Here is a 20,746-nt window from a genome sequence, read left to right as displayed (position 1 = left end):
ATAGGTCTTGATCCTGCACGTAGATACGGCGTCAGCCGGTTGAGAAACTCCGGAGAGTGATTAGATAACGTCGAAGTGACCGAACTGTATTGGTTGGTCGCGTCCTTGTGCAAAAGTTCCATGGTTCTTTGCAGAAAACCGCGCGTATGTCTACGCAATCAATAGCATGATGACCTTGATTCAATGCCAGCACAAAATGGTCAATACAACAAGAAGACAATCTTCGTGAGAGGATATATTTCACATACCGTTCGACAGTCATGCCTAAGACTGGATTTCCCGTTGAAGACCCGGTAACCTCGTACTGGCAACTTCCCCCTCACCGCATTGCAAATCATCGAACGACTCCCGATCTTCCGAGCAATGCTGATTATGTCATCATCGGATCAGGGATCACTGGCGCTGTTGTCGCCCACAAGCTCCGTGAACGTGATGAAACAGCATCGATACTCATGATAGAGGCCCGAACAGCTGCCTCAGCAGCATCAGGTCGAAATGGTGGCCATTGTCGCGCCGGATGGTGGCACAGATTTCCGCGTCATGTTGAGAAATATGGGGAAGAAGAAGCAATCAAGATCGACAAACTTGAGCAGGCAAATGTTCAAGCAATGGCTGACTTTGTTTGTCTAAATGACATCCAATGCGACTTCACACTTGTGGAAACCGCAGAAGTGTTTAAGACGAAGGAGAAGTTTGATGTAGCGGTGACTGCTATCAAATTCAGGCAAGCTTTCCATCAGCGGCGACCCGAGTCCAAAATCGCCATTACCCAGATGGTTCTACAAGGCAAAGAGGCTCAGAAAGCTTTCAGGATCCCTGATATTGTTGGTGCGACAACGTATCCTGCATACACTCAGAATCCATATCTTCTGGTTTGTAACATGCTTGAACTGAGTCTAGGAAAAGGCCTCAATTTGCAAACCAACACGATTGTAACTCGGATTGCCAAACAAGATGATGAGTGGGAAGTCATTACACAAAGAGGATCTGTGCACGCGAAAAACGTTATCCTCGCCACCAACGCCTACACGAATGTGCTTTACCCGGACTTGACTGCAACGGGCTTTCTCGTACCCAGTCGACGCCAGGTATCAGCAATCCGTCCGGGTGACAAAGCTCATAAACTTCCAGCTCTGAGGAAGAGTTGTGCCTTGTCTGATTATAACGGAGGAGACTATTTCCTAGTCCGAGAAGAAGGTACCAGAGGGGGTGGGGATATGCTTTATGGCGGAGGAGAGCATATCGACAAAGGCACAGGTTGCACTGATGACTCAAAGATCAACTATGAGATTGCGGAGTATCTCCACCATGCGGCCGGAGATTATATCGGGCGCGGTGACTGGGGAAAAGGAGACAAAGTAGTGCACGATTGGGTCGGCATCACATGTTACACGCCGGACTCATTCCCTCTAGTCGGCGAAGCCCCAGGCAAGCCAGGACTTTGGGTGTCTGTCGGAATGAATGGACATGGAAGTAGGTACTCCTCCAAATCCACAGTAAAAACGATCTAACATGGTAACAGTGGCGTTTGCTTACAAGTGCGCCGAGGCGTTGGTGTGCATGATGGATTCAGAACCAGAGTGGCTGCCAAAATCTTTCCGCCTTGCCAGAGCTTTCGAGAAACCGAATGAAACGTTCCAAACGACATAGCAGCTTTATGCTAATCAAATTTTAGAAGGCCTAAAAATCATAAGTTTAGCTTAGTTCAGTTTGCTAAATTTCACAAGGCTCCTGATTTATTACCTCTGTTTGATTGCGATTTTTAGCCCGTAGTCTGCATGATATAGTTTCTACAGAGTGAATAATTTCTCATAAAGTCGTATTGATATTTATGGGATAGGGTTACTATTTCACCTAGTTGTTGACTACAAACATCTTGCTTGGTGAACGCAGCTTCATTTGCGATGTTAAGCCAGCTGGCCGTCATATGTCACTTCAAAAAACCAAGTAACAACCCAAAAAGAAGCGGGTCTCATAAAGAAGAATGGAGAAGTGATAGTACAGCTGCTGGCGGTAGCATAGTGACTGGTAGGAAGGTCCAGCAAAGCATATAGCGTTGGCATAGCTTGGAAATTATAAATATTATCATTCTTTACATTTTAGACCCTCCACCGACTTTTCTCAGAGAACAGGAGTTTAAACCTTGGAGACTCTGAGATACGCCCGCTATCCATCCAAGATCATCATGGCCACGCCATCGCTACCCTGCGCGAACTGCCCTCCGGATGGTAACGGTTGTCAGGAAGTAGGAAAGTCTAGCTGCAGCAATTGCCGTCTCGTTGTAGTAGGTCATTTACTAAGGCATGATAGTTCTTTAGATCATCGTTAACCGTCTTTCATCGCAGTACTGTGGTTCCGAGTGTCAGAAAGTCCACTGGCCTCTCCACAAAGTGGTTTGCAAGTCATTCCTTGCCAAGGAATACTGGATTCCAGACTGGGCTCTTACGAACAGGACACCAGCTTTCGTTGGAGAAGGAATAGGTGCCGACTTTAGAGGTAAAAAGTATTTATGGGGGAATGTCCCGGCCCTTGATGTTCTTCAACTTGGCTCGAACGAAGGAGACAAGTATCAAGGCCATCTGAGCCTATTGTTTGCAGGTATCTACTCCCATTAGCATGATAAGTTTGATTCAAGGCTAATGTTCTGTGTCACTCATCAGCTTCCGGTGACATGCGAAATGTTGTCAAGACTATCGCTGAACTTCCTTCGACCTATGATCGGGACCTCGACATTGTCATGAATGACCGCGATCTCGATGTAGTGGCACGTAATGCTATTCTGCTCCTTTTGGCGCTCACAGCCGAAGGAAAAGATGAAACCATCGATTGCATGATCCACGTTTGGTACTCAGCCTTTATCTGCAAGTCTGATCTTGACATTCTCCATCACAGAGTACGCCCTCTCGTTGAGGTTGTTTGTGACAACATCAAAGGTAAACCAGCCAAAACTATTCTGGGAAAGACTTGGGCATTTGGTCAACGGTCTTTGAGACTTGTCCTTGCGAAGTCGTCATGGGAAGACATCTTGAGCTTCATGAAAGTTCCTGATGGATTGACGACTGAAAAGGCAAACACAATACGTACTGATGTCATACTCGCCGAGTCGCGAGTCGATTACCGGGACTGATCTTTTCTCTTCTTGCCTCACGCACATCGAGTATCAAGACAGCAATTCCGGGAGGATGGACTTCTACTCCCCTTTGGGACCTGCCGCAGTGAATTTCAACTGCCAAATCCGTAAGTCATGTAGGATTGTCATGCACATTGAAACTAATGAAGGTAGGACGTTCTTTCATAATACCGACAGCTGGCCTATGCATGACAGCTCTGATCCTTTGAACGGCTGGTCTATAAAGGAGGTTGAGGCAACTTCTACTGGACCTGCGACCTCGGATATCTATGGCAAGCTCTTTCGTCATCTGAGATTTGTGTTGGACGGATTTCTAGGGCGCATGGAGAGCTCAAGTGTGGCATTCGAACTTGTTCAACTGGATGCAGCCGATCTTCCCCGTCATCTCGCGGAATGATATTTTGATCGCATCGAGGTAATTTACATTATAGCAACTATCAGATCCTATACTCACTTTGAACAGGTGTCCAATATCTCGGATGGCGGGTATCTTGGTATCCATAAAACCGCCGAAATCATGTCACCATTACTCGAAACACCTTCTACCAACCCTCACGCTACTCTCATCACTTTGTTCATGAACGTTGTGGATGAGAACTTGACTCAAGATGAACAAGTAGCCGATGCAGCTGTGGAAAGCCCATCTTCCAAGTGTCTTCTCCAATTCCTCCCGCTGACACGTCCGCGAGTTGGTAAATATGATCCCGATGTTGTCAAGCTCGTACATGCCCGCGACCATGTTAGGGACTTTGATTATATTTTTGACAGGTACGTGATAATGGGCTCTCTCCATCCTTTGTCACCAAGCTGAATTTATTTCTGACTATGTCTCAAGGATTTCATACACGTTTATGTTCTCTGAATTCCCTCGTTATATCGGGGTAGCGATGAAGGAAAAGCAAACCATTGTCGAGAAATGGCCTTACCGCCTCAAACTCGAACCTGAGCAGAAAGGCTCAAAGGAGGCGTTTGACCTTTTAATGAGAGGCGGTACAAGTGGAAAGGAGCTTTACCTCGAATGGAGGCGGAGTTCAGACTAGGACAAGATGTCTGAAGATGGCAAGGAGGACTTCATGGTTCGTGCATGTAGCTGGGAACTATATCACATAGACTTTATCATACAGGGTAGTCTGTCGTACCCCCATATCATAATAGAGTAATAGTTGATTGAGTTCCCCGGGGCGTCCGATCTGATTCTGTCACCGAATCTAAAGTGCAGTATCGAAGCCAACCAATTCGCTCATAACAGACATTAGACTCATCCCATTGACCTGAACGTGGCCTTAAAATCATACCATCAATCCATAGAGGATCTGTATCAGTTTCACTGCCTAGAAAAAGGAAGTAGACGTGCTGCAATGTCCCTCGCAACTCTTCTTCCGTTTCCCAAAAGCGATAATCGGCAAAGAATGTCCCGTACATGGTCTGTTCCTGGTCGTTGTCCATCTCTATTGCTTTATCCCTTGGTTTGCGCTCTGCATGCTTGACAAGGGATCCGAATCGTCGGGCTAACAGTTGGCTATGTTCAGAATGACGCCTCGCCCACTCGACTACTTGGCAGCGCCGTACCAAAGGGTAGACCTTCTCAAGTTCGTCTCGGTTGACATATGTTTGGATAGAAATAGGCTGTATAAATCCACGAATTGTTAAATGCGAACCTTTGGCGTATTCATGTACAGTTAATCCGTTAATCTCTTTATGGATAGAAGTACTTGTGACTTGGAACGTTTTGTGTAATTTTATTGGCGGCCATATTATTGGTGACTCACAAGCCGTCGCCCAAGACCATGAAGGACCTTTTCGCATACGACCGAACGGGGCATCATTTCCTGAAGTGCGCCAAGAAACGTCTTCCCTAATATTGTTCATCCAGAGGCCGGCAAGATAGCCACAGTTAAATACTCGCTAATAATGTTAGCAAAATACACTTTGACACATGTTGGCGAGTGTGGGCTGATACCTGAAACTTCTCTGCAAGTCCTGCAAGAGCAGGCAACTTGTCACTTGATTTCGTGAGGTTTCTCCCCGAGTATTCATGAACTAGATCTCTCCAAAGAGTCGCTAGGTCATTTGAAGATAGGTTATTCAACAATGAGCTTTTATACTTCAGTGGTTCGCACCCGTGAAACTTGGGCTCCCCATCACAGGGGTTGAACGGGCCCTCTGCTATGGTGCAACTGCAGGAAACATCCTCCTGGCATTCCCAAAATATCTCATTGTGTCCAAAGCACAGATATCTCTTGGCGAGTAGACGTTCTTGCATAGTCCAAGCGCGAGTCATCAACGGGAGTAATCGTCCAACTGGCCATCCTTCACCTGGATGTGGAACAGCATACCTCATGTAAAATTCATGGTCAATACCATTGACATCCAAGTGAAACTTGTACGCTTTTGTGTATGCGTCACGAGGCTCTGCAAAGAATCCCCCATCATCATCGTCACTTGACCCTGCTGCTATAGTGATATACGCATTCTCGTATATTGCCGCCATAAGCGAGGCTTGGGTTTCCCAATCTTTTTCATCGTCCTGGATGATACAAAACGTATCGATCCATAAATAGCGAATTCCCAGAGCCTTGGTGACATGCACGGCATCCTGAAATGTCTTGGGTAACTCAAGTAGTGGAATTCCTGACTGGTTGGCGAGAAGGTTCTCCCGCTTCGTCAGGTGCTTTGAACGAGTGCTACCCCAGCAATGACTCAAGCAAACGTAGCGAACGTTGGGTACATTCACTAGTTTTATACAATCTTGGATATCTGTTTGCAAGTCAAGCAAGCGAAAAGGAGTAAACTCAGTAACTACAGAACATCTTTTGTGTAGACGTTCACATGCTTCTATCCAAGATTGGATGCGGGACAGATTGTATCGGAGTTCAGTGCTAGGAGGTAGCAGAGATGCTGAAGCAATATGTTTGATACGAGGTTGACCTGTTTGCTTGAGAAAGTGACCGAGTAAGGTTACGAGCGAAACACACCTGAAAGAGTGAAAATATCTACATCAAGAACGTGTTCAGTGAAGAGATGGAAATACATCTTGGATGTATCAATGTTGAAAGCAAGCCATGCCTTGGAGCGTAAATGTTGGTCGGGAATGCACCAAACCCACGCCTCGTGAAGAATGATACAACCAGGACATCCCGAGAGCACAGATTTCTGCAGGTCTTCATACTTCTCAATGGTATGTTCATGACCGAATTTGTTGCTGCTTTCTACTTCGGTGTTCCATTTTTCAAACTTACATACAGCGCAGGGCAAGGACGTGACGCTGATTGATGACTCGGCCATCTTGTATTTTGAATGATCTTAAGTTATGAAATAGTCGAATGATAATGCCAAAATCGCTCGCCTAACATGAAGTGACAGGCGACTACACGGCCAATCAATTCCCCGTTAGCCGAGTGTGGGGAAAAGCATCAAATACAAGTTTACATCGTCGGTTCAACCAAGTGTCAACTTATAAACATCTGATACAAAGGCGACTTCCTCTTTCGGGCTTATACTAGACAAGGGAATTCGTCCAAATCTGCCTTACCTGAAGCTAGCTATACACTTTCGTGACAGGTGAAATTAGCCAAGAAAGGCTGTGTCTTGGCCCATTCATCAGATTTGTCGCTTACTTGTGTCAGTCGGGGGACCCGATTGCACAAGAAATACGTAAAGGCCAATCAGATGATTCATAGGGTCAAGTTAACTCCACTATCTCGTTATGCCAAAGTTGGCATGGATGTTGAACAAAATACGTATTATTCTATTGGTCATAGTTCTCGAGTCTCCGGCATAGTATTCCGAACGTCAGTCTTGGGCTGAATCTAAGGAGGTCATGATTGCTCTGAGTTTCGAGATAGCTCGATATAAATACTAACTTCTGTTCTCTATTCCACTACTTATCCATCACATCTCACCAATACCCTCCTTTACAAACTTTAAACGATCCAACATCATGTTCTCTCTTACCAAGTCCGCTCTTTTTACCTCCCTCGTGGCCATCGCCGCTCAAGCTACAACAACTGTCTCGTCGCCAACTCAAACATCCCTCCCGGCCTTGGCATCTCAGGTCCCAAACTGTGTCGCTGTGTGCCTTGGGAATCTCCACGAAGCCATCGGATGTGATGCAGGTGATATTGTGTGCCTCTGCAAGAGCAAAGCCTCTCTCATCAGCAAAGTTGGTTTGTGTGTCATCGGATCGCAGTGCGATTTTGAGGACGCCTCCAGTAAGTCTGTTTGTCCGCGTATTACGAACCTCATACTGAACTTTCTATCAAGGCTCCACCGATATTGTTCGAGATATGTGCGACTTGGTAGCTGAGGACCCCGGAATGGCCGTCATCGCTTCTGCCTCCAAGGTCCTGGATGCAGTTGTCGCCTCTGCTACCATCTCTGCCACGGAAGAGCCTACTTCTACGAATGCTGCCGGTTCTGTCACCTATGATGTTATCAAGGCTGTCGTTGTTGGTGCGGCCGCAGCTTTTGCTATTTAATAGGGATAACAAGGGCTACTATTAATCAAGAACATACTTTGTTTTGAGATTTGATACTCTAAATAGCGGGAAACTTTTCTTGTGTATCACATCCTAGAGCTCAATTAATTGTATTTCTGTACTACTATAGAAAGATATTCAAATCCAACTATGCAATACTACTCTCAAGTTTTAGCAATTTCCAAATGCTGCTCATTCTAACACACTCAATCACTTGAAGCTACCAGCATAGTATCGTGACAGTGGAGACATTATCATTTTTAACTTCAGGAATATGATTGGGTTCAGGGGAGTAAAGTTACACCTACATGACACTGTAGTGAATAGTAGATGGAAATTCTCCGAACGGCAGGGTCTACGATCCTGTCTCCCGCCCGACAAGGGGTTGCCGTCAGCGAGATCTGGAGCTTGGTGCCTGATCTCTCGACGAGTTTAGGACAGAAAGTGTATAGCCTATTTATTCTGCTTTACATATACTCCTCAGCCTACGCTAAGCCATACAAAAGACCTAGGTAAGTGGGTATTAGAAAGGCAGAACCATCTCACATCTCCGTCCCGGGTCATCAAAACAAGTCTCTTGCGTGGTAACGGTTGTTCAACAAACCATTTTAAACTCCTTTCATCGTAGATCCGTCACGGAACTGTCTTTCAAAATGATCGGTAGGGACATGTCACCGCATCTGTTCCTTCTCATTCAAGCTCGAGGGACCTTGCAATGAAGAGGGTGTTAGATTGTCAGATTTTCAGGAGGATTTGAACTAGCGCAGCATCGTTTTCCTCATGTGATCATAGTAAGAAGGCTGACTAGAGCTGGTGAAGCATTGCCTACGCAAATGCTGTACCTTTCAGTGTCTGCAAATGTTACATCAATATTCCAGACTTTTCCTTCATGTTGCAGATATCCACCGATCTTCGTCAAGATTACTCTTGAATTGTCTCCATCTATATCCAATTGATAGGATAATAATTTCCATTTGGCATCTCTCATTCCACTGTGGCAGACTAAAACGCCGAATGCGACTTCTGCAACCCCTTAGCCCTACGGTCTGTAACAGTGGCATGGATGCCCAGATATGGTTCGGACGATACCGAGTGCACAAAAACACGAAGAAGCCAATCACAGCATTGGAAATGTCCAAATTGAACCGATTTAAGGCTAGTGTGCCTTGTCAGGTCTGTTATAGAGACAGATCAACTTCCGAGTTCATCCACTCTTGAGCGAGCTAAAGTTCCACATGTGCCTCAAGTTGTCCAAAGCTTCAGGGCAACGGGGCTGAGTGCTGGCAACATCCCTGACTCGGTAGATGAGCACCCTCAGATATTCGGTAGATACCTGTATCCCAGGATCTCGAAACAAAAGGTGATAGAGTTATAAAAGATGAGTTTGCTTCTACGTTGGTTGAACCATTCCATCCCTCATTCACACACTACTTCATTAATTGACTTATAACCAAAGAATCAACACCTTTATAATACCACCATTCTGACCTCTACATACAACCGAAACGATGCCTTTTACTTGCACGTATGTCTTCGACATTCTCTCTTCCAACACAGGTCAAGTACATAATGGCTAACTGTCTTCTAGTGACCCCTGTAAAATTTTGGCCGCAATCTTTATCCCACCTCTTGGTGTCTTTATGGAGAGAGGATGTGGAGGCGATTTCTGGATCAACCTTCTCCTCACATGTCTATGTATTACACCCGATCCCTACCAGGCTATAATCGTACTGACATGAGTAGTCTTCATTCCCGGTCTCATACACGCAGTTTATATCATTTGCAAATATTAGTCACCGTCGGTTAGAACTACTCTGTGATTTTTGGACACAGTTGCGTTGGGATTTTGTTGATGATTGTCATTGATGGGGCCTGAAGCATTTTAGTTGAGAGGATTGTTCAATAGCAAAGAACAGGATCATAATGTCATTTACTTCTCTACTTTATTTTATTCATCATGAAAAAGCAGATCCATAGCTCCACGAGTCAACAGTAAATGAGTATGCAGAGCTTGACTGTGGTTACGATATACAGTGTGTGACGATTTGCTAGGCATGGAGGTCAGTGTTTGATTTAACACATTCTCAAGGTATCGTAGCAAAAGGCGCAGTAGTTTGCTAGGAAACGACATCATTGGTCATAATGCTAGAAATTTGGCCCATCAGCACAAGCCAGAGCTTCAATTAGATTGTGAAATGGTTGTCAGATTGTTTCCATTTCCAGTCTTGTCCTACCCTAGAATGACGGCTTCCATTGTTCAAAGGGGCACAGCACGGAAAGATGGAGACTCGAAGTGACGGGGCTATCCCACAACTAGAGTGGGCAAGCAAGATATCAAGGGCGTGTTGAAACGCATCTTTGTTAGGAATCGAGGGAAACGGTGAGAACAAGGCTGTACTGAAATGTGCCGTGTCCCACAAGCCAAGCCGTTACATGTACCTGATGCCAAGAAGACGGCCAGACCCGTGCAGAATGTCAAGAAATTACGCAGTTACCAATCAAAAAGCATGAAAGAGACTTTAAGTGGGACTGTGAACATCTTGACTATTTCCGGCTAAGAGCAGGTTGATGGAAGTATGAACTGGGGGTATAACACTGGGGCACTTGGCCAGGGTGAACCACACCACAAGACAACGAACGGAGCAAGATAATCTACATGCAAAAGACATTATGGAGTGAAAGATGGAATCCGCCTTGCCAAATACTACCGTTGCGTCATGGTCATAGCATCTATCTCGGAGAAATGCCTGGCCACATCCTAGGACATCTTCTGCCTTGGCATCAGCGGTCAAGTAAAGAAGACTCCTGGACTTTTGCTATAAAACAACTCCTCTTCGCCGTCTCTTCTGCTCCTCATTACCAACACTCACCACCAGTCTTTCGATTTTCATCATAATACTTCACCATGGTATCTCGCCTCAGTCACGTCGTCTTCTCGACGGCAGCCATGCTTCGTCTTGCCACCGCTACCTTTGTCGATTCGCCCAACGATCCTATGCCGAAGAAGTGGGAGAAATCTCTACCGATGGCATGGGATAACACCGAAATCATGTTAAACGCCATGTTCCCAGATGGGCCCGGCTTCACAAAGTATCACAACTGGGCTCTTGACCAGATCATCGATGGAAATGGGTATGATTGAAGTGAATTATTGCAAAGACCATTACTGATGTACATTAGCACTGTCAATGTTTGCATGAGATGGAACTCGGACAAGGTCCTCGATGAGGAAACCAGAAATGATATCCACACCCAACTCGTTCAACAATATGAGCAGTGGCTCGAGTGGCTCCCAGGCTGGGATAACTTCCCCTTCAAAGAGGTCAAGCACAATGTCATCGCATGGGCTGTAGCCAACGAGAGCCAGCTGGTAGGAAACCGCGATGATTTTCATGTCTACACCGAGTTCAAAGACGATAATGGAGTTCCTACCTGCGATCCCGGTTGCTCACGACACCTGAACTCTGACGGAGACTTTTCCAAGTGTGGCCGCGGTAAAGAGAATCGATTCCAGCAGTACTTCCTGGTCGACAAGAGCTGGGGCGAGCACAACATGGGTGCAGCTGGAGGTGAGGGCATCACTATCAGCGAGTATGGCTGGGACACTGTTGGAAGCCAGTTGGGTAACTGGTCTATCTTGGTTCACGAGGTGGTACGTAAACTTACTTCCTTTACACACTGGCATCACAAAAGCTAATATTCTTAGGGCCATACCTTTGGCCTCCGCGATTACGTCAACGACCACAGCAACGAGACTTCCCTCTGTTCCATCCTGTGGCTTCCGCCCAACCTCGACGAGCAAATGGTCATGGAGCCTACAGACCAGGGTGCTCATCTCACCAAGATCACTCGATTCGAGGGGTGGTTCGTTCGTTATCTGTGGAGTCGCTTCTCCCGACTTCGAGGCTGGCAGAATGATGGAACTACTTACCCGCCTACCCCCGAGTGCCCTCCTGGGTCATTTGAGTAGATTAGGCGATGGACCTGGTTGCCTTGCAAACGGGCTTCGCCCTGTTTGCGTTGACATTGACTTTCTCTTCTCCTTCTTCTTATTCGAGAATACCTTATGTAGTTCTCGTCAATTAAGCATTATATACTACTATATCTAAATTTTGGGAATATTTTATCTTAACTCAGAGGCACGAAAACTTTCGTCGACAGTCCACGTTGTTAATAAAGCATTGACGATGCTAGTAGCTCACACGTCAAGGATTGATTAGATACCGAAATGAACATTAAGCACCGGAATGAACGGTATTCCACAGCAATAACTCTCTGGAGCTCTATCTCTGTATCTGTTTCAACCACTTCTCTCAGCAGAACAACAATATTACAATCTCTATGCCTTCTCTATCGCCAATTATTGATCATCTGATTGATGCCAGATCATTACATTTACTGCTCTTGTCGTGTGCTCTTCGAAGAGATCTGTAGTACACGAAGCAGTGAATTCCTAATCCCGTCCACACATCTTGGCGTTTGAACCCTGAAATTTCAAACAGGGACTGTCTCGTGTATACAGTGATAGGGTTACTCAGGCTGTCTTTACCGATGAGTGGGGTTGAGTTCGGCCCTCGAGACAACACTATCCAGATAAAGGATATTATGCCGAAATGTTCTGGGAGGTAATAAAATGGTGGAATCATGAACCAGCTTGAGAAGGATTAGTGTGTTTGTTAGAGCTGAAGTTAATGATGAAGTGACGAAGAAGCGCAAGAGTTCATGCAAAAGTTTTACCTACGATCAGCGATGTCGCGCCGTGTTTCAGTTCATTTATAACGAGAACTTGATTAATGAAATGCTGTAGATTCAAAATTCCCAAGATATACTCCTGATATACTCTAATACTCCCACTGACCATGCAATCTATGCCTGTATGCAACGCTCAATCGTAAATTTCACACCTTAGTAGAACCCTTTTTCTCTTCCTGTTGTCAGACACAGAAATACTACTTTCACCCCATCAATCGTGTCAATTATGCTCCAAAGCTTTTTTCTTGCAGCTCACCATGTGGACGTCCTTCAAGATACAAGTCGTAAACCCCATCGGCTGAAACTTTCCGACTTCGGTATATCCAGTCTGTCTCATCAGGACTCCCGTCAGAAGCCATAGCACGCAATACCTTTGCCATGGACGTCGCCCCTCCAGGAGGTATAACCACCCTCGTAGCCATAACAGCGACAACCACGCTGAACACGAACTGGAAGCAGACTATGACAGCCAAAACGATCCATATGTAGTCCCAGTGGTCCACGTTGAGACTAGATCCCTTCACTGGCGGCAATCCGTCAATTATGATATGTTCATTGACCTTTGCTACCATTGCAATGACACCTGCTGCGAAGCGCGACACTGTAAGCTCCATCGCCTGTGCCATGCCCTCGAGGGGAGTTCCAAACGGTGACTGAGCTGGGTACACTTGGTACTGCAGGTCAGTGTCGTTGAATGTCGAATTGGCTGCGAAGCCTTGAAGGGCGATAGCATAGGATGCCAAAAGCCGTACGTGTTCTGATACCTCGTGTTCCGGTATCGTAGCGTTAGTGACGGAGCCCACAGTCGTATTGCATGAGTAAAACCAGGGATCTTTGGCCGATGTCTCAAACGCCGTGACGGTGCTGCAGCCAGGGCCACAGGTAAAGGATGTGTTGGTTATGAATATTGTCTGTTCGGTGTCTGCGGTCAAGGGAACACTGACAAGGACGGTTTCCCGACTCCCGCCATTGGTTGCATTCTTTCGATACCCAATCTCAGTGGATGACCCGTCGCCGCCACTTATCACGGGATAAGCTTCGCACTTTGTCGATACAGTCATCTTGCGTGGCGTGGCTACTATTATCGGTTGCCATGATGACATATCAGCTAGTTCTTTCTCTGGATTTGACGGAACTGATGATTCGACGAATATAAAATCGCATCCTTCCAAGTCGCAGAACAAATCCGGATCAGAGGCGAGTCGTAGGTCACCGACTTGGGGTTCGAGGCCACGAACCCCAGTCAAGTATGTGAGTGACATGGCACCGTACCCATTAAATATTAGATGCTGATACCACAACCTGGGTAATCGAGGTATTTGAACTTACATATTGGCGGCATATTCTTGATCGCTTCTGGACTGACTGTTGGAGAAGACGAATCCAAGAGGTTGAACCGCAGACATGTTGGCTATCGATACGTTGCCAGGTACCACCTGTAGGGCAAGTTTGTCTGACACATCCACTGAGTAGAACAACCCGAGGACAGCGAGGCCTATTTGCGAGGCCTACTGATGTCAGTACTTGCGTAGTCGGCAGTCGGGTGTACAAAACTCACCACAAACACCAAGAACCAGGACAAAGCGGTGACATGGATAGTGATACGCCGAGAGCTAAAGGCCATCCGCAAAATAGCTAACACGTTTTCGGCCTCTAGGATAGCCTCGACCTATGGGAACTGTCAGCCTACAGGGCATGTCGGAAGGATGAAAGAGGTGGGTATACCTTTCTGAGAGATCGGTGTCGACGGGACAATATCCACCACCGTGTATCTTTGGCCAACTTGTCGAAACTCCCAGCAAACGCCAACCCAAGAGCGATAGTAAGCCCTGTGATCCAAACATTAAAGTCGCGCGTAGCCGGTTTCGCCATGATGACCATGGATTCGGAGTAAAACCACAAAATCTTCCAGATTGCGAGGCTGAGCAGCAAAGTAACTAACCACCGCAGGAAGACTGAGAAGAGGTACTTCCAGGTGGCAGTCCGGCTGGCCTGGAGCCCTCTAAAGCGGATTTCCTCTTCCATGGGGACGAATGACATGATGGCGGGTATTGATAGGGAGGATTGGAGATGGGAAATGCGGAGGATTTGGGCGAGAATTATAAAGTACTGTCATGTTTATTCACAGGATACTTTTTAGGTGCCCTGTGCAACTCGAACCAAACCAGTGGGTTTCACGTCAATTCCGACACCACGGACCAGGTGGATGGGCTTCAAAGTATCAGAAAAAATGACCGCTAGAAGCATAAGAGACGAAATTAATAGGTTAGTTTCCGCCGTTTCGATCTGTTTTTTTGAGCTGCTTATTTTAGTATCCTAAATCTTGAAGGCCAACTTGCTTGATACCCACTTAATGGGTTCAAGACGGCATATTATTGGTTCCCACGTAAAAAAGTGACAGTCGGGAATACCGAGTGACTCCACTACGTTAGTGTTAGTGTGACATGGATTCCAGAGAGATTCATATTGTGACTACATCGTTTCCACTACTCAGCTGGTCTTACCGACCATTATCAATTAAAATATGTGTAATTTCAGCCTTGTTTAACATCTGTAGACCTCTGAAGCTAGAATACTTCCTTTGATTGGTTGGACAACTTCAAAAGTAGGCCTCACAATTCGCCGATTCATTCACGTTGCTGCAATTAAGCCACAAGCACCATTTTACATATGGTACTTTTATGTCAAAATTGTAATATAATCCAGTGGATCTGAATTAAACATTCTTTCTTCATCTGATGCTACGTTGGCAACTGTTTCAAATGTCAATGTGACCCAAGAGGTATCAGAAGTAGGCATCATGATTGACAAGCAAGGCTTCATCCCAAGGTTAACCCAACCGAAATCGGTTAGCCCTGGGATGGGACCCCCTTTTGCACTACAGCCATGTCTCATCCGAATCCACTTTGCTTGACTTATATCTACAGGCCACAGTTTCTGCCGTTTGTCTTACTACTTCACAGCGGTCTTCTTACTTCCTATAGGTTATTTCGTATCGGCAACACCTGCATTAATGTCGGCCGTCCAAGTAATAACGGCCACCAGGGCCAGATACACTCGTACATCTACTCCCAAAAGCCGTAATGGGTGCATTACTTGGTACGTTTAATCACTTTTTCATCATTTATGCCTGAACCTAATCTAATTTTTGCCACTTCGCAGCAAGTAAGGATCTCAAGACACTTTTTAGTCAAATACTTATCAGGACAGAATCCGCCATCTCAAATGTGACGAGGCCAAACCAACATGTGAACGTTGTTCTAAGGACAAGATGAAGTGCGATGGTTATCCCCCACCGAAACCCCCCAAGCCACCTCGAAAAAGAACCAAGACCAAGACAGCACCAGTCAAGTTGACGCTGATACCACTGGGGACTGCCATCCGCAATGTTCCTTCTTTCACAAGCCACGAGTCCCCATACTTTCAGCATTTCTTACAACTCACAGCGTCGCAACTCTCACTTTCTGCGGAATCGACCAATTTCTGGATCAGATATGTTCTTCCCATGGGACACAAGCATGAGTCAATTCGATGCAGCGTGGTTGCTGTGGGTGCCTCACATCGGCTGTTCATGGCTCGGGCAAATGGTCACCCAAACATTGATGAAATACAAAACTTCATGATTCAGCAGTACAACAAGGCAATCGCATCCATTATCCCAAGCATGACAGCAAGTTCGGCTGAGAACCTGCATGTTGTCATGATATGCTGTCTACTGTTTATCTCCTTTGAAGGTCTCACGGGCCGGTACGACGAATTTCTGAAACATCTTCGGGCAGGATTGGCATTATTCCACTCAAAGCCACCCTCATCAACTTTTGAAGACCGCATGATAACTGAGAAGCTTGCAGAAATGTTCTGTAGACTTCAGGTCGAATCTTCCAACTTTATGCCGCCGAACGAAGCGACCTCAGGAGTAACACAGTGGTATCGCAAGAACACAATCCAAGACTCAAAATCGATCGCCCCTTTCAACAGTCTCGACGAGGCATCTCTCGTGTTGCGACAGTTGGATGTTCTTCAAGACGAGAAGCCCTGGCATTACGAGTGCAGCGATGAAGGCGACAAAGAGCGTCTCATGGCCGAGGCAAGCCAGAAGTTACAAAAATCCCTGGACGAGTGGACTGTGCGACTGGATGCATTCTGTCATCTCAAACCAGGAGGCTTGTCAGAAAGGGAGGAACAGCAATATGACAACTTATGTCTGCGACAAAAGTATTGGCAAATGGTGATTGACTCTTACAAAAAGACGGGTGATGGAGCAGACCCAAGTCTCAAGGTGTTCGAGCCTTTTCTAGCAGCAGCTCGAAAAGCAGCAGCTCCTATCCTTGCCCTCCAGCAGCCAACATACTCACTCGACGGAGATCTGATCTCAGGCTTAACTTTTATTGCAACGGTTACAAAGGATGAGGAAGTCAAGGTGCAGGCACTTGATCTACTATGGAGGTTGAATCGTCGTGAAGGACTTTTGGACAGCCGCGATGTTGTTGAGATGCATGAGTTGTCGAGGGCATTTTCACAACTGACAGTGGCACCGACGGTGGACGAGCATTGGAAGCCCCAGGAGGCAGCTGGAATACCTTCGATTATCGAGAGGTTGCGGAAATATCTAGGGACATGAGTTGGCCATGGACAGCTTCGTAAATGTAATTAGCAGATCAATTGGTGATTCTCAGGCTTAACTTAAAGGTTTTCTACTTTGACATCCATCCTAAATCGTGGAAAGTTAATGAATTTCTCACTCTGTCGTTATCACATCTCCGTAATTTACTCTATCATGAGAAGTAACAGCTCCATTATGCATAGTTGCTTGTCTATAATAGTGAAGCACTGCTAATTTCCCAGGGAATAAGAATAAATAGCATAAGATCCTCCATGGTCTCACAAACCAACGTGAATAACTGCAGGAGAGAAGGAGAAAAACGTTGAAAAGAGGGAAATAGGAGTTACAGAACATTTAAAATCAATCCTTCAGCTCACTCCAGGTACAAACGTACTGTCTATTACACCCCTTACTATCACAATTACAGAAAGCCTGAGTTAGAAACCAACCTAATGTTGAACAACCCACCGGAAGCCTTCATCAGATCATGAACGCTTATTGAACTTCTCATATCAAAGTCCTCTTTGTCCAATATCTTTTGAAATCTGCGAGCCTCGGGCGACTTTAAGCCATGCAGCTTCATGGCAAGGCCCAACCCCCGCTCGACCCAATATCGGCATTTATCCCAAGAGGCAACCTCGTGAAGACGGAAAGCAACAGTGAGAACAAAATCCAGCAGAAACGCCTTGTCGTTGTCGTCGCAGTCAAAGGTTTGGCAGCGTGAATTGAGCGAGCCAACAACGTCTTCAAGAACAGCATTGGAACAAGAATCCTCCCTCATCTCTAGAAACTGATAAGCAAGTGTCTTTGCAGTTTGTATTGTCGCGCGCGACATGGGCTGTTCCTCGACAATAATAAAGGGCGTGATTGATCTTCTGGCACCCTTTAAGATATTCAAAGCCAGTCCACGATCGCCATCGTTGTTATGCCATGTTGCAAGTGTACACTTGGCCCGGCAAGCTTGTAACGACATATTCAGGTCAAGAGGCTTTTGATCGCAATGCTCGATGATAACTTCAAGAACATTGTTCAAGCCCTTGATGTTTGACATAATTGCCAAATTTATTTTGCTGAGTTGCTGGCTTATTTGCTCGGGATCATCCGTGTCAGGGAACGATTTGTCGAAATGGGCGCATGCGCTTGCGCGTTGAACGTACGGTTCATGGCCTATGTCGAGGAGGTTGACCCCTTCGCCCATCTGATCATCCAGGAGTCTGTAGACAAGGACCTCAGCATCCTCTTGACGACCCCAAGATTGAAACAGTTCTATCGTGCGTGCATAGTGGAGATAGGTATTATCATGACTTGACCCCCACTTCTTGACATGATGGTTGGACATCCAGTTTAGTACAGCATCTGCTTTGTCCATCTGGTTGGTTTTCGCATAGAAGCATGCATACATATATGCAGCCCTAATAGTTTCGTCGTGAGTTGGTGAGAGCTTGAAACGGAATCCTGATACAGAATCGCGAAAGTCAGCATCGGCATCATTCACCTTTCCAGTCGAGGCTGCACAAGAGGCTTCTTTCAGTAAATCATGAAGTTGAGACAATGTTGTTTTGTGATATTCAAGATTAACTGGTGGTGTGTCAAGGTAAAATGTCTCTCCCTGGTTTCTCTCGTTCGAGCCGTGAGGTTGATGAGAGATGAAGCCCAACTGAGGGCTCTCATTTCCAGGCGTGTAATATTTGGTATCGTTAGGGGTGCGGCCGCAGATGATCATTGTGCCTAGTGACTTAGCACTAGCTCTCTATGAAGACAGAAATGAGATAAACTTACCATCGCCACTCTGATTCTGCCAGACTTTGCCATTCCTCTGTGCCAACTCGTCTGAAGTCCACCTCTGATTGTTCCAGTAGAACACTGTGTCTTTTCCATCAAGCTTGCGTTGTCGCGCTTTCTTTGCCATCCATGCAGCAGGAGTGTTTTTAGACCATCGCCAAGCCTTGAACTTGTTCTTATACATCCTTTCTCTATGATACAAACATATTAGTCTTGGTCATGTATCAACATCGGTGGATAGGAGGACCTACGTCGCGAAAAACTTGTGGGTTTCTTCCATTCTTCGTATCACTTCTGACAAAGGTAGGTCTTCTTGCATATAAAGTTGCTCGATGTATGGCTTTCTCTGCTCCCATTGCGACTCTCCAAGAGGCGGTGCTTTTGGTTTGCGCGAGGGTCGCTTAGAAGAGGTGTTGTCAACACGTCCTCTATCGAGGAGGGAATGTGAAGAACCTCCATGTTCTCGGGCGATTATAGGCTCCGATCGACAAGGCGGCTGCAAAGGAACTGACTCCTGTGGTCTTGCGATTGGCATCGCGCCTCCAGAGGTGGCAGTATCTAGTCTTACGTCCTGTGCTTGCACTGCATTCGAAGGGGTGGGGAGAGAAACTGCTTGGGGGACATCAGAGTAAACGGGTTGAAGTTCTGGAAGTAAGGCACCAGATGACATCCAAACATCCATGGGTTGGTTCAGGCTGGCGATTGTTGGTAGTCGATGGTTGGGAAAATCATCCCAATGAGTCTGTTGGTTCATTCTAGACATTTCGCCAGAATTGATAAAAACAACTTTATCTTAAATCTTTTGCCAGACCTCGCAAATGTCGGCATACGAGCATGCTTATGGGCAAAAGACAAGGAAAAAAAAAGAAGAAAAAAAGAAGAAAAAAAAAGGACTGTGAACGGATCAGGAAAGGGATTGCAGAACAACCGTGAGGATGGAAGAGACATGTGGGCTATGTACAACTAATGTGTCAAAGCTGACCTAATACAAGGAGCTGAAAAAAGGACTGAGAAGTCCTAGAAGGTGCCACGCGGCGCTGAGCATGCTGTGTAACTCCAATTCAATTACTTATCCAATAAAACGAAACACGATGACGCTCGAAACGCTTACCGCCTATCAGCCACTTCACGCACTAGAAGATTTGAAGGTACTGTTACAGCCCAGGCGTTGCGATATCATTGGCTGATAAAAAGCTCAAAAAGAACTGGAAAGCCCTCCCTGGACCCGCTGATCTTCTGAGCCATGCACCCCAGTGAGGCTGCAGAGGCAGTCCCGTTCTACTGGCCGCTGGGCAAAAGCTCTCAGAAGTCTAAAAAGGACTTGGATGATTTATTGTCACTTATTGTCTCAAAACCATGCACGGTGACATCCAATACCGTGGTTTGCAAAGCCCTTAAAAGACTGTAAGAGACTGGCACTAAAGTTGGAACTGATATTGAGAAATCATAGTCGTAGAGCAAGGTTGAAAATACCTCGCAAAGGCTCTACTGTATGACATTTTTAGAAAAGTCTTGATAGGGACTAAAAGGTCCCGCCATCATAAATGAATCATGTTGGATTATATAAATACATGATGATACCGAGAGGAAATGAAATCCATATTATTCAACATCAGTATTCATCAAAGCGACGTTGACACAGTTCCCATCCAATCAACATAGAAATATCTGACTAGAACAAATCACAATGGTAAGAAATAGTTCTTTTTTGTTCTGTCATATAGCTACCTGTGTTCACCTCTTCTTGACAGTCCGACACATTAGTTACTGTCCCGCGACCCGGAGACAAGACAACAACCTCTAAATCTAAACAGCATCGCCACCAAAGTTATCAGATGGGTCGGTGGCTATCCGAGTCCGTGACTGAGCAGCCATACAATACAATTGCTGCCATCAAGTTCAAACCGACTGTCAAGGGCGACAAAGATCCGAAAGCAGAATCTGTCTCTGAAACGCTTGTGAGGGATGGTTGATTGGCTGCCGTGAACTGGTGGACGACCT

The 20,746-nt window shown here is 46.0% G+C and overlaps 9 protein-coding genes across 9 annotated transcripts; 6 read left to right on the top strand and 3 right to left on the bottom strand.

The window, feature by feature from the left end:
- The first annotated feature begins 116 nt into the window (after positions 1–116).
- EDB82DRAFT_46412 (FAD dependent oxidoreductase superfamily protein) lies at positions 117–1,860 on the top strand. Its single transcript, XM_025730664.2, has 2 exons — positions 117–1,473; positions 1,523–1,860. Exons 1-2 carry the CDS (start codon positions 261–263, stop codon positions 1,648–1,650), a joined length of 1,341 nt encoding a protein of 446 aa, XP_025589767.1. The 5' UTR covers positions 117–260; the 3' UTR covers positions 1,651–1,860.
- A 325-nt stretch (positions 1,861–2,185) lies between these two features.
- On the top strand, positions 2,186–3,127 carry EDB82DRAFT_520364 (uncharacterized protein; the record flags this gene model as incomplete). The annotated part of the gene is made up of 3 exons (XM_025730666.1): positions 2,186–2,284; positions 2,346–2,598; positions 2,661–3,127. The coding sequence occupies 3 exons, from the start codon at positions 2,186–2,188 to the stop codon at positions 3,125–3,127; spliced, it is 819 nt and encodes a 272-aa protein (XP_025589768.1).
- A 468-nt stretch (positions 3,128–3,595) lies between these two features.
- Positions 3,596–4,223, top strand: EDB82DRAFT_550698 (uncharacterized protein). Its single transcript, XM_025730668.2, has 2 exons — positions 3,596–3,898; positions 3,966–4,223. The coding sequence occupies exons 1-2, from the start codon at positions 3,648–3,650 to the stop codon at positions 4,168–4,170; spliced, it is 456 nt and encodes a 151-aa protein (XP_025589770.1). The 5' UTR covers positions 3,596–3,647; the 3' UTR covers positions 4,171–4,223.
- On the bottom strand, positions 4,109–6,519 carry EDB82DRAFT_46383 (heterokaryon incompatibility protein-domain-containing protein). Its single transcript, XM_025730669.2, has 3 exons — positions 6,106–6,519; positions 5,091–6,058; positions 4,109–5,035 (listed from the first exon to the last, which is right to left on the bottom strand). Exons 1-3 carry the CDS (start codon positions 6,413–6,415, stop codon positions 4,277–4,279), a joined length of 2,037 nt encoding a protein of 678 aa, XP_025589771.1. The 5' UTR covers positions 6,416–6,519; the 3' UTR covers positions 4,109–4,276.
- Positions 6,520–6,953: 434 nt separating this feature from the next.
- EDB82DRAFT_486557 (uncharacterized protein) lies at positions 6,954–7,766 on the top strand. The gene is made up of 2 exons (XM_025730670.2): positions 6,954–7,341; positions 7,394–7,766. Exons 1-2 carry the CDS (start codon positions 7,071–7,073, stop codon positions 7,606–7,608), a joined length of 486 nt encoding a protein of 161 aa, XP_025589772.1. The 5' UTR covers positions 6,954–7,070; the 3' UTR covers positions 7,609–7,766.
- Positions 7,767–10,234: 2,468 nt separating this feature from the next.
- EDB82DRAFT_564801 (uncharacterized protein) lies at positions 10,235–11,666 on the top strand. The gene is made up of 3 exons (XM_025730671.2): positions 10,235–10,740; positions 10,789–11,260; positions 11,315–11,666. The coding sequence occupies exons 1-3, from the start codon at positions 10,514–10,516 to the stop codon at positions 11,576–11,578; spliced, it is 963 nt and encodes a 320-aa protein (XP_025589773.1). The 5' UTR covers positions 10,235–10,513; the 3' UTR covers positions 11,579–11,666.
- Positions 11,667–12,365: 699 nt separating this feature from the next.
- On the bottom strand, positions 12,366–14,672 carry EDB82DRAFT_486554 (uncharacterized protein). The gene is made up of 4 exons (XM_065608284.1): positions 14,086–14,672; positions 13,919–14,029; positions 13,690–13,868; positions 12,366–13,632 (listed from the first exon to the last, which is right to left on the bottom strand). Exons 1-4 carry the CDS (start codon positions 14,398–14,400, stop codon positions 12,585–12,587), a joined length of 1,653 nt encoding a protein of 550 aa, XP_065465569.1. The 5' UTR covers positions 14,401–14,672; the 3' UTR covers positions 12,366–12,584.
- Positions 14,673–15,292: 620 nt separating this feature from the next.
- On the top strand, positions 15,293–17,082 carry EDB82DRAFT_46359 (uncharacterized protein). Its single transcript, XM_025730673.2, has 2 exons — positions 15,293–15,459; positions 15,523–17,082. Exon 2 carries the CDS (start codon positions 15,632–15,634, stop codon positions 16,979–16,981), a length of 1,350 nt encoding a protein of 449 aa, XP_025589775.1. The 5' UTR covers positions 15,293–15,459; positions 15,523–15,631; the 3' UTR covers positions 16,982–17,082.
- On the bottom strand, positions 17,081–19,692 carry EDB82DRAFT_46334 (uncharacterized protein). Its single transcript, XM_025730674.2, has 3 exons — positions 18,997–19,692; positions 18,743–18,936; positions 17,081–18,691 (listed from the first exon to the last, which is right to left on the bottom strand). Exons 1-3 carry the CDS (start codon positions 19,506–19,508, stop codon positions 17,385–17,387), a joined length of 2,013 nt encoding a protein of 670 aa, XP_025589776.1. The 5' UTR covers positions 19,509–19,692; the 3' UTR covers positions 17,081–17,384.
- Between the last annotated feature and the right edge of the window lie 1,054 nt (positions 19,693–20,746).

This window comes from Fusarium venenatum (genome assembly GCF_020744135.1).
Source record: "Fusarium venenatum strain MPI-CAGE-CH-0201 chromosome Unknown EDB82scaffold_1, whole genome shotgun sequence".
In the NCBI taxonomy this organism is placed as follows: Eukaryota; Fungi; Ascomycota; class Sordariomycetes; order Hypocreales; family Nectriaceae; genus Fusarium; species Fusarium venenatum.
The sequence above is the reverse complement of the archived record's forward strand: the minus strand, read 5'-3'. Positions and strand labels throughout refer to the sequence as shown.

Coding starts and splice junctions, on each gene's coding strand:
- EDB82DRAFT_46359 (XM_025730673.2), top strand. CDS start 15,632: ATGAAGTGCGATGGTTATCCCCCACCGAAACCCCCCAAGCCACCTCGA.
- EDB82DRAFT_486557 (XM_025730670.2), top strand. CDS start 7,071: ATGTTCTCTCTTACCAAGTCCGCTCTTTTTACCTCCCTCGTGGCCATC. Junction 7,342..7,393: donor CGATTTTGAGGACGCCTCCA/GTAAGTCTGTTT, acceptor CTTTCTATCAAG/GCTCCACCGATATTGTTCGA.
- EDB82DRAFT_564801 (XM_025730671.2), top strand. CDS start 10,514: ATGGTATCTCGCCTCAGTCACGTCGTCTTCTCGACGGCAGCCATGCTT. Junction 10,741..10,788: donor CAGATCATCGATGGAAATGG/GTATGATTGAAG, acceptor GATGTACATTAG/CACTGTCAATGTTTGCATGA. Junction 11,261..11,314: donor CTATCTTGGTTCACGAGGTG/GTACGTAAACTT, acceptor TAATATTCTTAG/GGCCATACCTTTGGCCTCCG.
- EDB82DRAFT_46412 (XM_025730664.2), top strand. CDS start 261: ATGCCTAAGACTGGATTTCCCGTTGAAGACCCGGTAACCTCGTACTGG. Junction 1,474..1,522: donor CGGAATGAATGGACATGGAA/GTAGGTACTCCT, acceptor ACATGGTAACAG/TGGCGTTTGCTTACAAGTGC.
- EDB82DRAFT_46334 (XM_025730674.2), bottom strand. CDS start 19,508: ATGTCTAGAATGAACCAACAGACTCATTGGGATGATTTTCCCAACCAT. Junction 18,937..18,996: donor ACCCACAAGTTTTTCGCGAC/GTAGGTCCTCCT, acceptor TTTGTATCATAG/AGAAAGGATGTATAAGAACA. Junction 18,692..18,742: donor GCAGAATCAGAGTGGCGATG/GTAAGTTTATCT, acceptor CTAAGTCACTAG/GCACAATGATCATCTGCGGC.
- EDB82DRAFT_550698 (XM_025730668.2), top strand. CDS start 3,648: ATGTCACCATTACTCGAAACACCTTCTACCAACCCTCACGCTACTCTC. Junction 3,899..3,965: donor TTTGATTATATTTTTGACAG/GTACGTGATAAT, acceptor CTATGTCTCAAG/GATTTCATACACGTTTATGT.
- EDB82DRAFT_46383 (XM_025730669.2), bottom strand. CDS start 6,415: ATGGCCGAGTCATCAATCAGCGTCACGTCCTTGCCCTGCGCTGTATGT. Junction 6,059..6,105: donor AGATATTTTCACTCTTTCAG/GTGTGTTTCGCT, acceptor TCAAGCAAACAG/GTCAACCTCGTATCAAACAT. Junction 5,036..5,090: donor GACTTGCAGAGAAGTTTCAG/GTATCAGCCCAC, acceptor TAACATTATTAG/CGAGTATTTAACTGTGGCTA.
- EDB82DRAFT_486554 (XM_065608284.1), bottom strand. CDS start 14,400: ATGTCATTCGTCCCCATGGAAGAGGAAATCCGCTTTAGAGGGCTCCAG. Junction 14,030..14,085: donor GACACCGATCTCTCAGAAAG/GTATACCCACCT, acceptor CAGTTCCCATAG/GTCGAGGCTATCCTAGAGGC. Junction 13,633..13,689: donor CAAGAATATGCCGCCAATAT/GTAAGTTCAAAT, acceptor AATATTTAATGG/GTACGGTGCCATGTCACTCA.